Source organism: Phaseolus vulgaris, chromosome 6 (assembly GCF_000499845.2).
Source record: "Phaseolus vulgaris cultivar G19833 chromosome 6, P. vulgaris v2.0, whole genome shotgun sequence".
NCBI lineage: Eukaryota > Viridiplantae > Streptophyta > Magnoliopsida > Fabales > Fabaceae > Phaseolus > Phaseolus vulgaris.
The window spans coordinates 8,616,711-8,630,157 of NC_023754.2; the positions used below are offsets into that span (position 1 = coordinate 8,616,711).

At 34.8% G+C, this 13,447-nt stretch overlaps 1 protein-coding gene across 1 annotated transcript; it reads right to left on the reverse strand.

The window, feature by feature from the left end:
• Positions 1–9,470: 9,470 nt before the first annotated feature.
• LOC137831041 (glutathione S-transferase F9-like) lies at positions 9,471–11,112 on the reverse strand. The gene is made up of 3 exons (XM_068638541.1): positions 10,852–11,112; positions 10,681–10,729; positions 9,471–10,183 (listed from the first exon to the last, which is right to left on the reverse strand). Exons 1-3 carry the CDS (start codon positions 11,068–11,070, stop codon positions 9,729–9,731), a joined length of 723 nt encoding a protein of 240 aa, XP_068494642.1. The 5' UTR covers positions 11,071–11,112; the 3' UTR covers positions 9,471–9,728.
• Between the last annotated feature and the right edge of the window lie 2,335 nt (positions 11,113–13,447).

Here is a 13,447-nt window from a genome sequence, read left to right on the forward strand (position 1 = left end):
CTCCAAAATTTTCCATTTGAAGGATGTTTGAAATTGTAATACATCAGGCTAAAGACGTTAAACAAGCGCTTGTTGGGAGGTAACTCAATCTCTAACCTTTAACCTTTTTAATTTTTAATTATTATTTTTTTGCAATTTTTCATGAAAAAAAAGAAAGGAAGGGAGAAAGTTGAAGATTGATCAAGGAAGAATTCATCGGCTAATGCGCTAAGAAACTTTGCTAACACTAAGTGGATCCAAAAATTAAAGGAGATTTACTAAGTCAAATGCTTTCAGATATGCATAAAACATCAAAAATTGATTGAATGAAACTTCTACATAATTCCGCTCATCCTTTTTTTCTTGGAGATTATGCAAAATTCTCTCTAAATTTTAATTTGTTTTTCTGAGATAATTCTCCAAATACTAATCTTTATCCCTTTGGGGTTTTGTATAGATTTAATCCTCTTACGCCTCTTGACTAACTACCTCTTCCAAACACTTCTTTCGTGCTCCACAAAGAAGGAGTTTCTAGAGTGGAGTTTGTCAATAAGTTTCATGAGAAGGTTGAAATCTATATTGAAAAACAAACTAAAAAATACATTGAATACAACAACAAAGGAAGAAATAAAATCATATTTGAGGAAGAGGACTTGGTTTAGCTTCATTTAAGAAATGAAAGATTTTCAAACTAAAGAAAGTGAAAACCAAGTCCCAGAGAAGATTGGGCACCAAGCTAGGGTTAGAAGCTTGAGCACCAAGCTAGGGTTATGGTATGAAGCTTCCTTTGGAAGTTTCTCTTTGGTACATGATGAATCTTTTTACGATAAGAGTACTGAGTCAGAAGTAATAATTTGTCCCTAAGGACGAATATTAAACCCACAAGGAACAATTATTTAAAATCCTAATAGTAACATTCACTATGTATAAATATGTACAATAATTTGATTTTAGTTTATATTGACAATAGTTTGCATGAAAATTAAATAAAAGCAATGTAAATTATTGTTGATTCAATTGAGAAAATTGGGATTGAGATTCATCCTTCTTACTCTTTTGTATTTTGAAAAACATAGTAATATTCTATCATTTGATTGATATTGATGTCCATATAAAAGTCATTTATATCGATTCCTCGCATATAAAATTATTTAGAAAGTTTCCTAAATATCGATTCCTCGCATATTTATAAAAATTCCTTAGCATTAGGATAGATGTTGATAGCAATTAAAATTTCAAATCTATTCCTAGCATTCAAATATGTTAACCATTATCATTTGGGTCAAAAACTTAGAAGTACTTTCTAGTTAATCTAAGAATTTTGATCATGGTAAACAACCATTACAAATAAAATGACAATACCAATCATCAATCAAGAACAAAATATTATATTTAAATATCACCTCAATACATAAGAGTTTGAACAAATTACTCCCAATCCTAAAGGGTAGAATTAGCCACTCATGTTGGCCATTACAAGCATGAAAAGCAAGAAAAGAAAATTCAGGATGTTTCTCCTTAACACATGCCTCCTCTAGGGTTTTCTATCACCTTCTATTCTCCCAATGAATGTCTAGGGTTGTGCCTCATGCCTCTCATTTAACCTAGTTGAGATTGGGCTAAGTGACTTCTCGCATGTGCGTGATTTAGCTCGCTTGGGCGAGTTAGATGAAAAAGGCCCAATGTCTTTGGAGTGATCTCGCCTGGGCGAGATTGAGCTCGCTTGGGCAGGATCTTCTGGGAGCTTTTGGTTTGGGCGAGTGTTGGAGCATTCCAACTTTCCCTTTTTATCTTTGTCTATTCTCCTTTTGCCATTTCATCTCCATTATTCTCTAAAATCCTGAAATTAACACAAATTTGGGAATAAATTATTATTATTCAAATTATAATCAAAAAATATGTAAAAAGGTTTAAATTCATAAATTAGGAGTTATATTATACTTATTTTATCAATTAATATCCCTAAGTGCTTGTATTTTAATATGAAATATTATTGAAATATGACACTTATCAGCATGTTAGAGTTAGGGTAAATTTTAGCTTCTCTTACAAGCTTTCTTCTCCTATAAATAGGAGTGTCTTATACATGTAAGTTAATTTGAATTGAGTAAGAAAAATATGTCAAATTTCCAACCTACTTATTCTTAAAAATCCTCCCTATGTTAGCATTTCTTTTAGTGTTTAACCTAGGCAGTTGGCTCAACCTCTCTTAAACCTAAACTCTAAATCTCCATTACATTTGACTTCAAACTTTCATCCAATCTTCACTTCTCCATTGCTTCCGCATCCATAATCTAGCTTCATCAACCAGGAATCCATTAAATAATCAAGGAGTTGCACCGAATTGTCTCCCATTATTTTGTATTCTCACCAGGAACAATACCAACCATTTGAACATTTTCTACTAATGGATCCAACACAATTCCAAAACTATGTAGCATGTTCTAGAGACATATCAACTACTCAAAGGGGGTAGGCAATGCAGAAACTATTAGACTCAATGATCACTAGATCATTGAAGCACTAAACTTCCATATCTTAGCCAGGAGTGGTTGTTTCACAAACAATACTCAGGAAATCTAAGAGTGGCTTGAGTAAAAAATAATTCATGACATGGTTAGTCAGGAGTGGTAGCAATACGAAAGAATACTCAGTTAGCCAGAAGTAGCTAAGTGTAAAGAATACTCATGATGAACCAAGAGTGGTTGGGGTCAAGAATACTCAAGGGGATAATTAGGAGTGATTATGAGCACAAAGAATACTTGATTTGTACTTTGTAACATTAGTCAGCTTAGATGAACTTGATTGCATTAGTCAAGAATTGAATGTAGTATGTTGCGATAAATGAACCAAATATAAATTACTGTGTGTAAATTTTTCTCTTTCTTATCTCTTGTTATATTGCATGTTATAATCATATGAACTAACACAATAAGGAAAGTTGATGTGTGAGAATCTATTAAAATATTTTATTGAACTTTCCTTTCTTTGACCTTTATGTAAATATATTTGTTTTGAATAAGTATAAAGTTAAACTATGTTTTAATTACTGGTTAAAGTAAACATGAATATTTATAAGTCAAGAGATTTAGCTAAGTTATAAAAATCTCCGTCTAACTTGATCCTACTAAGCTAGATGAGTTAAGCTTAAAATGAGATCTTAACTATGTTCTTTTGGTTATTTTTGTTCTGAGATTTTCTTCAAGAGAAATTTTTTAAGCTTCATCATACGAAATGTCGAAATGTTTGTTTTATTTAATTTCCTTGTAACTGTAAGCGTCTCGAGGTATTTTTAATTTCAACTATTGTACACATGATTGGTTTTTATGAGAAACGCACATAGTGGGAAGTTGTAAGGTAGTTATTTTCTATTTTGTATTTAGGAACATGAACGTGACAATTATTTGTAATGTAGTAGTTGAGAGTGTTTTTGTGAGGTTTAGGGAAAAACTTTGTGTTGTAATATCTAAGGATACTCATAGTGAAACTTTGTTCGTGGATGTAGACTTGATTAATAGTCGAACCACGTAGAACTATTTGTGTGATTTTTCGTACTTTGTTATTTATTGTTTTACTTTCTCATTCACAGTTTCTGCATTTTTATTTACATTAACTTGATTAAACGGTCGATTGAATTGTGTTTGTGTTTAACACATGAGTTCTTTTATGTGCTTTGTTTAGCTAATCTATTAGGCATCATCTGACGCTTTTTTCGTCTAATGTTTTTACACTTGACTTCATCTATGGTGCTTTATACGTGACATCATCTGTCTTTTTCATGTTTCAAGATGGTCTAGCATTTTATATTGGACATCATCTATCATGTTCATCTTCTAAGATGTTCTTGAACAACATCTAGCTTATTTTGTACATGACATTAACTGTTGCTTTGAGCAATGTTCAATCCTTTATCTTCAACAACGTCTGTCGTGTTCCATCTTTCTATATGCATAACAATCTTCATTTCCAATGCTTTATTTTTATTACTTAGAATATTTCTAACATAAGGACTAATCATGGATCGTTTGTCATGTCTTAACTAGATCTAACATTAATAATGAAGACGATTAATAAAGCACGAATCTCATCATTCCAAGTATGTCGTTGAATCATGCATCTAAGAACTAAAAACAACTTACTGAACATGTGAAATTGCTAGCACAAGTAAAGAAATTCAAATAATAAAGGATAACTTCTGCTTCCTGCCATGTGAAAACTCTACCAACTACCCTCATGTAGAAATGCTAATGACTTTCATACTTTAACTCCTAAGATTATATTCGTTAGTCGTTCACAAGTAGAAGTGTCTAGATTATGGCTTAGGCTTTCATGTTATGTTAGGTATAATGAAAAGTTATAATGAAAAGTAATATAAAATAGAACAGAGATGAACAAAAGAGTAAAAGGAAGAAAAACGATATGAGAATGAATATCTCTAATATTATTCTATTGAGATCAAAACAAATAGTCTGAATATATACAAGCAGTATACTCATTCTAGGTCTAACTAAAGAGAAAAATAATCAATCAAATAAATACTAGAATCATAACAGACAAAACAAAATAAAGGTTATTCACCTCTAAAAAAAGAGAAAAAACTAACAATTAGAAAAGACACAATTAATATTAGGATCCTTCTATAACTATGGTATCCATATCCTTTAATATCCCCCACAAGCTGGGGAGCAAATATTGATGAGACCTAGCTAGGCAGTTGTTCTGTGGTGAAAATGGGAAGCAAATACTCTTAAAAGATTGGGGACTTAAAAGATTGGGGACTTAAAACTTTGGTATAAATGCCAGGCAGTTGTTCTGTGGTGAAAATGGGAAGCAAATGGATGAGACCCTTCTTTAATTTTTCTCTAACAACGTGATAATCTATTTCTATATGTTTTGTACGCTCGTGAAACACTGGATTTGTTGCAATGTATCTTGTCGAGTCATTGTCACAGTATAAAAGAGATGGTTGCTCAAAAGGAACTTTGAAATCTTGAAGAAGATAAGGTGACCATTGAATTTCGCATGTAACAGTGGCCATTGCCCTATATTCAGCTTCACACGAACTCTTTGATATTGTTCCTTGCTTCTTTGATTTTCGGGATATGAGAGAATTCCCAAGATACACATTAAAACCAGTCACTGATTGTCTTGATTCACTGTAGGTGCCCCAATCACTATCACAAAAGGCTTTGACATGAGCATAAGTGTTGGAAGAGAAAAATAAACCAAGACTTGGAGCTCCTTTAATATATCGGAAAATTATTGCTGCTGTATAGTGAGCAATTGTAAGCATAGCAAGAAACTGAGAAAGTTGTTGCACATAAAATGTTATGTCAAGTCGGGTATTAATGAGATACATAAGCCTTCCAATCACTCTTCTGTAGGCTTGAATATCTGTGAAAGGAACACTTGTAGTAGAAGAGAATTTTTCATGATTATCAATAGGAGTGGGTGCAGGTTTGCAAGCTAAAAGACCTGCATCTGTTAAAAATTCCAATGCATATTTCCTTTGATTCACCATTATTCCTTTCTTACTTCTTGCTACTTCTAGACCAAGAAAATATCTTAAATCCCCAAGATCCTTAATCTTAAATGTCTGATTCAAGGCTTATTTAATTTGAGCAATCTCTTCTTTATCATTTCCTGCCAAAATTATATCATCCACATACACCAATAATGCTGTAAAAGATCCTTCAGAAGAATTAATGAACAAGGAATGATCATTCATAGATTGAGTATATCTCATAGAAAGCAAAAATGATGACAGTTTGGCAAACCACTCTCTGCTGGCTTGCTTAAGGCCATATAAAGCCTTTTTTAGTTTACAAACTTTTCCTGGTGGAATAGAAGTCAATCCAGGAGGAGCAACCATGTATACATATTCTTTCAAATCTCCATGTAAAAAGACATTGTTTATGTCTAATTGTATAAATTCCCAATTATAGATAGAAGTTAGAGAAAGAAACAACTTTATAGTGATCATCTTTGCTACTTAAGAGAAAGTATCAAGGTAATCAATGCCTTATGTTTGTGTGTATCCCTTTGCCACTAACCTTGCTTTATACCTTTCAATTGTCCCATCAACGTTATATTTTATTTTGAATAACCATTTGCAACCTATGGAAGCTGTCCTTAGGCAGAAGAGTAGTATCCTAAGTTTGATTTGACTCTAAAGTAGATATCTCACATTGCATAGCTTTTCTCCAACAGTCATGTTTCACAGCTTCAGAATAAGTATTTGGCTCAACATGTGAAGAAAGAGACATAACAAAAGATTTGTAAGAAGGTGATAAATTGTTATAAGGATATTTAACTCTTGAATATGTATTGGAAACTCAGGTGGTCTTTTTATTCTTGTACTTATTCAGACAGATTGATCTGATTCAGAATTTTTTTCAATGTCATGATCTTCATTGAGGTTTTGGTCTATATGGGAACAAACTTCTTCTGGAACCTCAATGTGTGACTCACAGTTATTACCACTGTTATTTTCAGCATTATCACAAGGTGCAAGAATGGTTTGTGATGGTTGACTCAAGAAAGGTTGATCTTTAGTAAACGAAATTTGATCATAAATATTAGGACTGTCAATTTCATTGTTAGTATCTTGAACCCTTTGATATGAAAAAACATGTTCATAAAAGACGACATTCCTAGACACAAAAATTTCTCTTCATTGAATATCCAACAAAATATATCCTTTTGTCCCCCTTTTAAAACCAATAAAAACACATTTTGATGCTTTTGGATCAAATTTTCTTCTATTTGTTGACAAAGTGCTAGCATAAAATAAAGAACCAAACACCTTTAATCAATTAAAATCTGCTTCAATTTTGTAAAGCATTTCATGAGGAGAAGAATAGTTTAAAACAAGGGTGGGAAGCATGCTTATAATATGCGCAACATGTATCACAAAATATGACCAATAAGTTTTAGGTAAATGAGATTGTATCATGAGAGCTCTTGCTACATTTAATAAATGACCATATTTTCTTTCAACTGTACTATTTTGCTGTGGAGTATTACATGATGTTTGATGTACTATTCCTTTATTGACAAAGAAATTAGTCATGACAAATTTAGTCCCATTATCACTTATTATTTTTATTGTTGTCTCAAATTTTGTTTGAAAAAAAAAAACCAAAATTTTCCAAAACCTTAACAACTTCAGATTTTTGTTTTAAAGGAAAAATCCATGTGTACCTCGAATAGTCATCAACTATGGTCAAGAAATATTTATGACCATGAATTGATGGTATTGAGTATGATCCCCAAATATTTACATGAACCAAATCAAAACATTTTTTTTTATTTAGATGTACTAATAGGAAATGAAAGACTTTTTTTGCTTTGCAAAATGACAAAATCACAAACAAAAGATTTATTATATTTAACAAAAGGAAATTTATTCTTGATAAGATCAGTACATTTATTTGAAATATGACCTAATAAAAAATGCCAAAGGCTTTCTAGATCACTAGCACTGACATTAACAATAATGATGATGTGTGTATATTTGATGGGTTTGATTTGAAGTTTCTGGTAAGATGGGATCCTGAGTATATAAAGTTTATCTTGCATCTTAGCGGAGCTAATAATCTCCAATGAATTCTTGTCCTGAATGTGACAACCATTAGAGTCAAAGATAAGGACACAAGATAGTTTATCAATCAATTTTGCTACCGAAAGAAGATTAAAAGTGAAGCAAGGAATATACAAAACATTGCCTATGACATGATTTTGATTGAGAAAAACACTTCCAGAATAATTGGCAATGACTTTATTTCCATTTGGTAATTTGACATAAATAGGATTAATTTGATGATATGAAGTAAAATAAGTTAAGAATGAACAAATGTGATCAGTAGCACCACTATCAATAATCCATGAACTAAAGGAAGAAATAAAATTATTATCAGTTTGTGTTGACATGTTGGAAGGAATGACAGAGACTTGATTAGAAACATTGCCATTGGATTTGGCATGTTGCAAAAAAGCTAACAATGTTTGATACTGCTCAGGAGTAAAACCAATTTGTTGAGACTCCACTTCTGACTTTGAACCTTCGTGATTATGCTCATTATTAAGATTTGTATTCTGAAAAACTGCATTAGTATGACTATGATCATTATTCTTATTTTTAAACTTGAAATGAGGTGGAAAACCATGCTTTTTTAGCATGTATCAATGGTATGCCTTGTCTTTCCACAATGACTGCAAATTTTGGGAGTATAACCTCTTCCATAACTTCCTCTTCCATATCCACCTCTACTATAGGTTGTAGTATTGTTTTTATAACCTCCTTTGCTAGTAGCGATCATTGTCTTGGATTGATCACGAAAAATTTGTCTCTCTTGTTGTGTAACAAGAGAACAAACTCTATTCAAGGATGGCAGAGGATCCATAAAAAGAATTTGAGTTCTCATAGTCAAATAATTATCATTAGCCCCCTTAGAAATTTAATAATCTGGTCTTGTGCTTTATATTTAGAAACATTCACAAGAGCACCGCATGTGCATTTAGAGGCACATGAACAAATAGGTAGCAGGCGAAAAAGATCAAGTTCATCCCAAAGAATTTTTAGCTGAGTGAAATAGTTTGTAATAGTCAACTCACCTTGTTTAAAAAAGGAAATCATGTCTTGGATATCATAAATACGAATCATGTCTCCTTGTGAGAACCTTTCCTTTAAATAATTCCATATGTCAAAGGCATTGTCCATACAGATGATGCTCTGTGCGATGGATTGAGAAATCGCCTTGAGAATCCACGAAACAACCAACATGTTGGCTCTTTGCCATGTTGGAAACAATGAATTGGTATGATTGGGAGCTTCTATAGTTTCATCAATGAAACCTATTTTGTTCTTTGAAATTAACCTCATTTGAAATGACCAAGACCAATGATAATAATTTGGTCCCTCAAGAATAATAGGGACAATGAGAAAGGAAGGATTATCTGATGAACTAACATGATAAGGTGAAGAAAGATCTTGTGAGGGATCAACAACTTCACCCATGGATAAATGTAGCAACCAGAGCTCTGATACCATAATATAAAATAGAACAGAGATGAACAAAAGAGTAAAAGGAAGACAAATGATATGAGAATGAATATCTCTAATATTATTCTATTGAGATCAAAACGAATAGTCTGAATATATACAAGCAGTACACTCGTTCTAGGTCTAAGTAAAGAGAGAAATAATCAATCAAATAAATACTATAATCATAACATACAAAACAAAATAAAAGTTATTCACCTCTAAAAAAGAGAAACAATTAATAATTAGAAAAGACACAATTAATATTAGAATCTTTCTATAACTCTAGTGTCTATATCTTTTAATAAAAAGTTAAGATGTTGATGAAAAAAAATGGAGGCAAAACCAACAAAGATAATTTGGTACGCCTTCATTACTTTTTAGCAGCAACTTGTAAGAATTACAAGTATAAAATGATTTTTACCTGTTAAAATCAATGTCACAGTAATTAACTTAAAACATGCATCCATATTCATATGTGAAATGAACAATAACCAGTCTTCCAAAACAGGAGAAGTTGCCCTCATAGTCATTATTTAGATTGTATTTGTGACAAGATCCAACTTATAAGATATAAATAGTTTTATTTAAGAAGAGGAAAAGATCCAAATCCAAATCCACATCTTGCATATAGCCTCCATTTTATTTTTAGGAAACACTGAAGTCTCATCCCGAAACCATGATGGATATAGAGCTAATTAAGCATCTAGACAGGGTATTTGTATTGCTGAAGCACCTTCTTCCAAGATGGTCTGTTGCTAATATCATCCCACCAAGCATTCACATGTTTCCTCTCTCTTACCAAATTCCCTCTTCCAGTTTGGTTCACCAAATAATGACCAAATGGGAGATGGCTAAGATCAGCAAGGCTGAAGAAATCACCAGCCAAGTACTTGCTATTTGAGAGCCTTTCCTCATAAACATCTAGCACCTTCTCAAGCTTTTTATCACTCTCTTCTATCACTTTTTGGTCTGAAGGAGCACCCATTAATGGGGCAAACAGAATATTGATAACCAAGTTGTAGAGTGGTGGGTGAAAGTTATGAGCTTCCACTTCAAGCCATTGTTCCACTAGACCCTTTTCTTCTATTGTCTTTCCCAACAACTCAGTTCCTTGCTCTTTATACTTTTCTGCAAGGTATCTGATTATTGCACGAGACTCTGCAAAATTAGTTTAAAATCAGTGTATTAGAAGGAACACAGAGTATCCTACATTCGCAAAATGAATATGGGAAAGTAAGCATTCAGCGTTTTAGACTATCCTACATTGGAAATTTCACACAGCAAAAACTAAGTCTTATTACTACCCAATTTAGGTTTTCTGGAAGTTACATGCATGATGCATCAAGGATCAAACCATAGCATATATTTATCAGAAACAACTAAATCACCAATTTCATGGAGTAACGGAACTACATCCCCTTATGCCTCCTTTTAAAACAAAGGAATAGCAATGGGGGTGCAGAGCAAGTATGAACAATCCTAACCCACAACTCAAACGACATTCTTCATAAATAGTTTGAACTACTCACATAAATAAGGGACACACAAGGTGAAGAACATCACTAGAAAGATCAAAAGTTGAAAAGCCACATTCCTTAACCATAGGCACAAGAAAAAAAAAATGCAGAAAACAACAAAGGGGCTATGTGGTTTACCATAGAGAGTATAATCACCATCTTGAATAACAGGAACTGATCCGAATGGCTGCAGAATTATTAGGCACAGGTAGAATTAAACATGAAAAAAAAATATTACAAAAATCCTCAAACCAAATGAAGCTGCAGCTTATGTAGATCAAAAATTAAGTAGCAACAGAAAAATTGAACCTGCAACTTAAGGAACTCAGGTTCCTTATGCTCTCCCTTGAAGAGATCAACATCCACTGTTTCAAACTCGATTTCCTTCTCAATCAGACACACAAGCACCCTTTTGGGGGATGCATAAGTTGGACCATACACCTTCACCACCATTTTTGTGTCTAAATAATTTTTATCTGTAGTTTGATTGTGTATGTCTGTCATATGTTGTGCTTTTATGGTGTTCATTCATGAGTATAGCGATACTTCTCAACTGTTCAGTAAATTATTGAGCACAAATAGCGTTTTGCTTTCTTTAGAGCTAATCTTGACAGTGACTATTTTTTTTAATTTTTAATTTAAACTTTTGTTTCCATTGTCATCACTCAATATATTTTATTACTATATAGATGTTGTTTAAAAACTATAATCTATAAAGATGTGTTTAGATGATTGGTATTTTCTAAAAAAGAAAAATTATCGGTGCCAATTTTGATTTGAAATAATTAATGGTATATATGATTAATGTTCGAATGTTTTTACTATAAGAACTAGTAATAAAATTTAATATAATATTTTTATTCAACACGAAGCTTATATAAATTACTTGGACTAATGACCAATTATGGATCTAGAATTGTACGTCCGATTATTACCACAACTCGGTCTCCTTAATTCAATCGACCGAGACCTGCACGAATCTGCAGGCCGACTGACATACTTTGTCCATTAACACTCAAAATCAAGGTCAGTAAAGTTAAATTGTCATTAAAAACTAGGTAATAGGCTCCTAAGTGTGATCCATTCCACTAATCAGACCCAATAATGTAAGTTCATTAAAATAATATAAATAGCGCATATTCCAAAAACAAGGTACGTCATTATCACTGTATACCCCCGAGTGCCAAATATCCTTTTTGATGACTTGAGCATCGGAGTGCCTTTTGTAGGTACCTCCCCCATTTGGCATTCACCCGAGACTGAATGACTGAGATCCAAAGCAGTAGCATCGAGGCCAGAAGGGTCACAGTGAAGCTCTAGCAACCTACCCGAAGGAAGGAAGAAGACAAAGTCATTCAATAGTTCTCTAGCTCCCATCTTCCTAGCAGGAACAATTGGCGCCCAGCGTGGGGCTGAGAGAAACTAGTTGAAGAAAGAAAGTAGATGGTCTCAACCAGAAGCATGGAAAGGATGACTGAAGCCGATCAGGCAATGCTGCTGCTGTCTCTGTAGAGAGAGATGGCCGAGAAGAAAAGGAATACAAAAGAAGCTGCCCAGAAGAACGAGCAAGAGATGCAGGCTCTCCGAAGGGAGAATGAAGAGATGAAGAAGAAACTGATGGAAGGAGGACTGTCTGCTGGACCGACCAATGTTGTCGGCAGGTCTTACACCTCCCTTCCAAACCCGAGACCGGTGAAAGAGACAAGGGACATGGCCCCAACCCATGAGATGGATGGTGAATCTTGTGTCAAGAAGTCGACCAGAACGACTATCACGATGGACTCGGCCCCCCGACACCCCTTCACCAATGCAATCATCGAAGTTCCACTGCCAGACAAGTGGAAAGGTTTCAACAGAGACTGGTATGACGAATCTACTGACCCGGACAAGCATATGGACGCCTACACTACCCACACGAGTCTCTACACCTCGAACAATGTAGTACTGTGCGGAGTGTTCCCTACATCTCTAAAGGGAGCAACCCTCAGCTGGTTTACCAAGCTCCCACCAAATTCCATTGATAGCTTCGCCACACTTGTGGTGAAGTTTGAGACTCAATTTGCCACTAGCAGGCCGCATCACCTAACCTTTATCGCCCTGGTAGGCATCCACCAGAAGAAGGGAGAGTCGCTCAGAGCTTTCGTTGACAGATTTAGCAAGGTGGCCATGAGCATCCAAAATCTTAGCCCGAACGTGGCTATGCATCATATGCTGACAGCCCTGTGACCCGAACCATTTGTTGATAATTTGTGTATGCAACCAGCCACCAACCTGGATGAGCTTAGGAAGAGAGTTGCTAAGTTCATGCAGCTGGAGGAACTCAGGGAGTTCCGCAACCAGACCTGAGCCGAGGCAGCGGGAGAAAAGCAAGGATGAAAAAGACCGCCAAGGCCGATTTGGCCAATGTGGTGACAGATGTAGAGATAACCAGGGAGACCGAGGAAGTCAGTTCTCGAGATATACCTCCCTGAATGCAGAGAAGGGGAGAATCCTGGACGAGGCACTCAATGCCGAGGTGTTTTCCCCTCCCAGGAAGGTGACCAGCCCAAACAACGCCGACCAAAGGAAGTAGTGTTGGTATCATCAGAACAGCGGACATTCCACTGAGGAATGCCAGGCTTTAAAGCACAAGATTGAGGAGCTCATCGAAGCTGAACACCTACGCCGGTTCTTCAGGGGTGACCGAGATACGAGGTGCTCCCCGCGTAGAGATGAGCCCGCCAAGAGAAGACGGTCACCTCCGCGAACCAGAAGTGACCAAGACTGCTGGTCTCAAAGAGACGAACTCCACGAAGAGATGATCCTTCTCGGGAAGCCAAAAGAAGGGGCAACCGAGAGGTCATTAATACCAGAGCTAGTGGTTTCGCCGGCAGAGGAACTACAAACAACGCCAAAACAAAGCAAC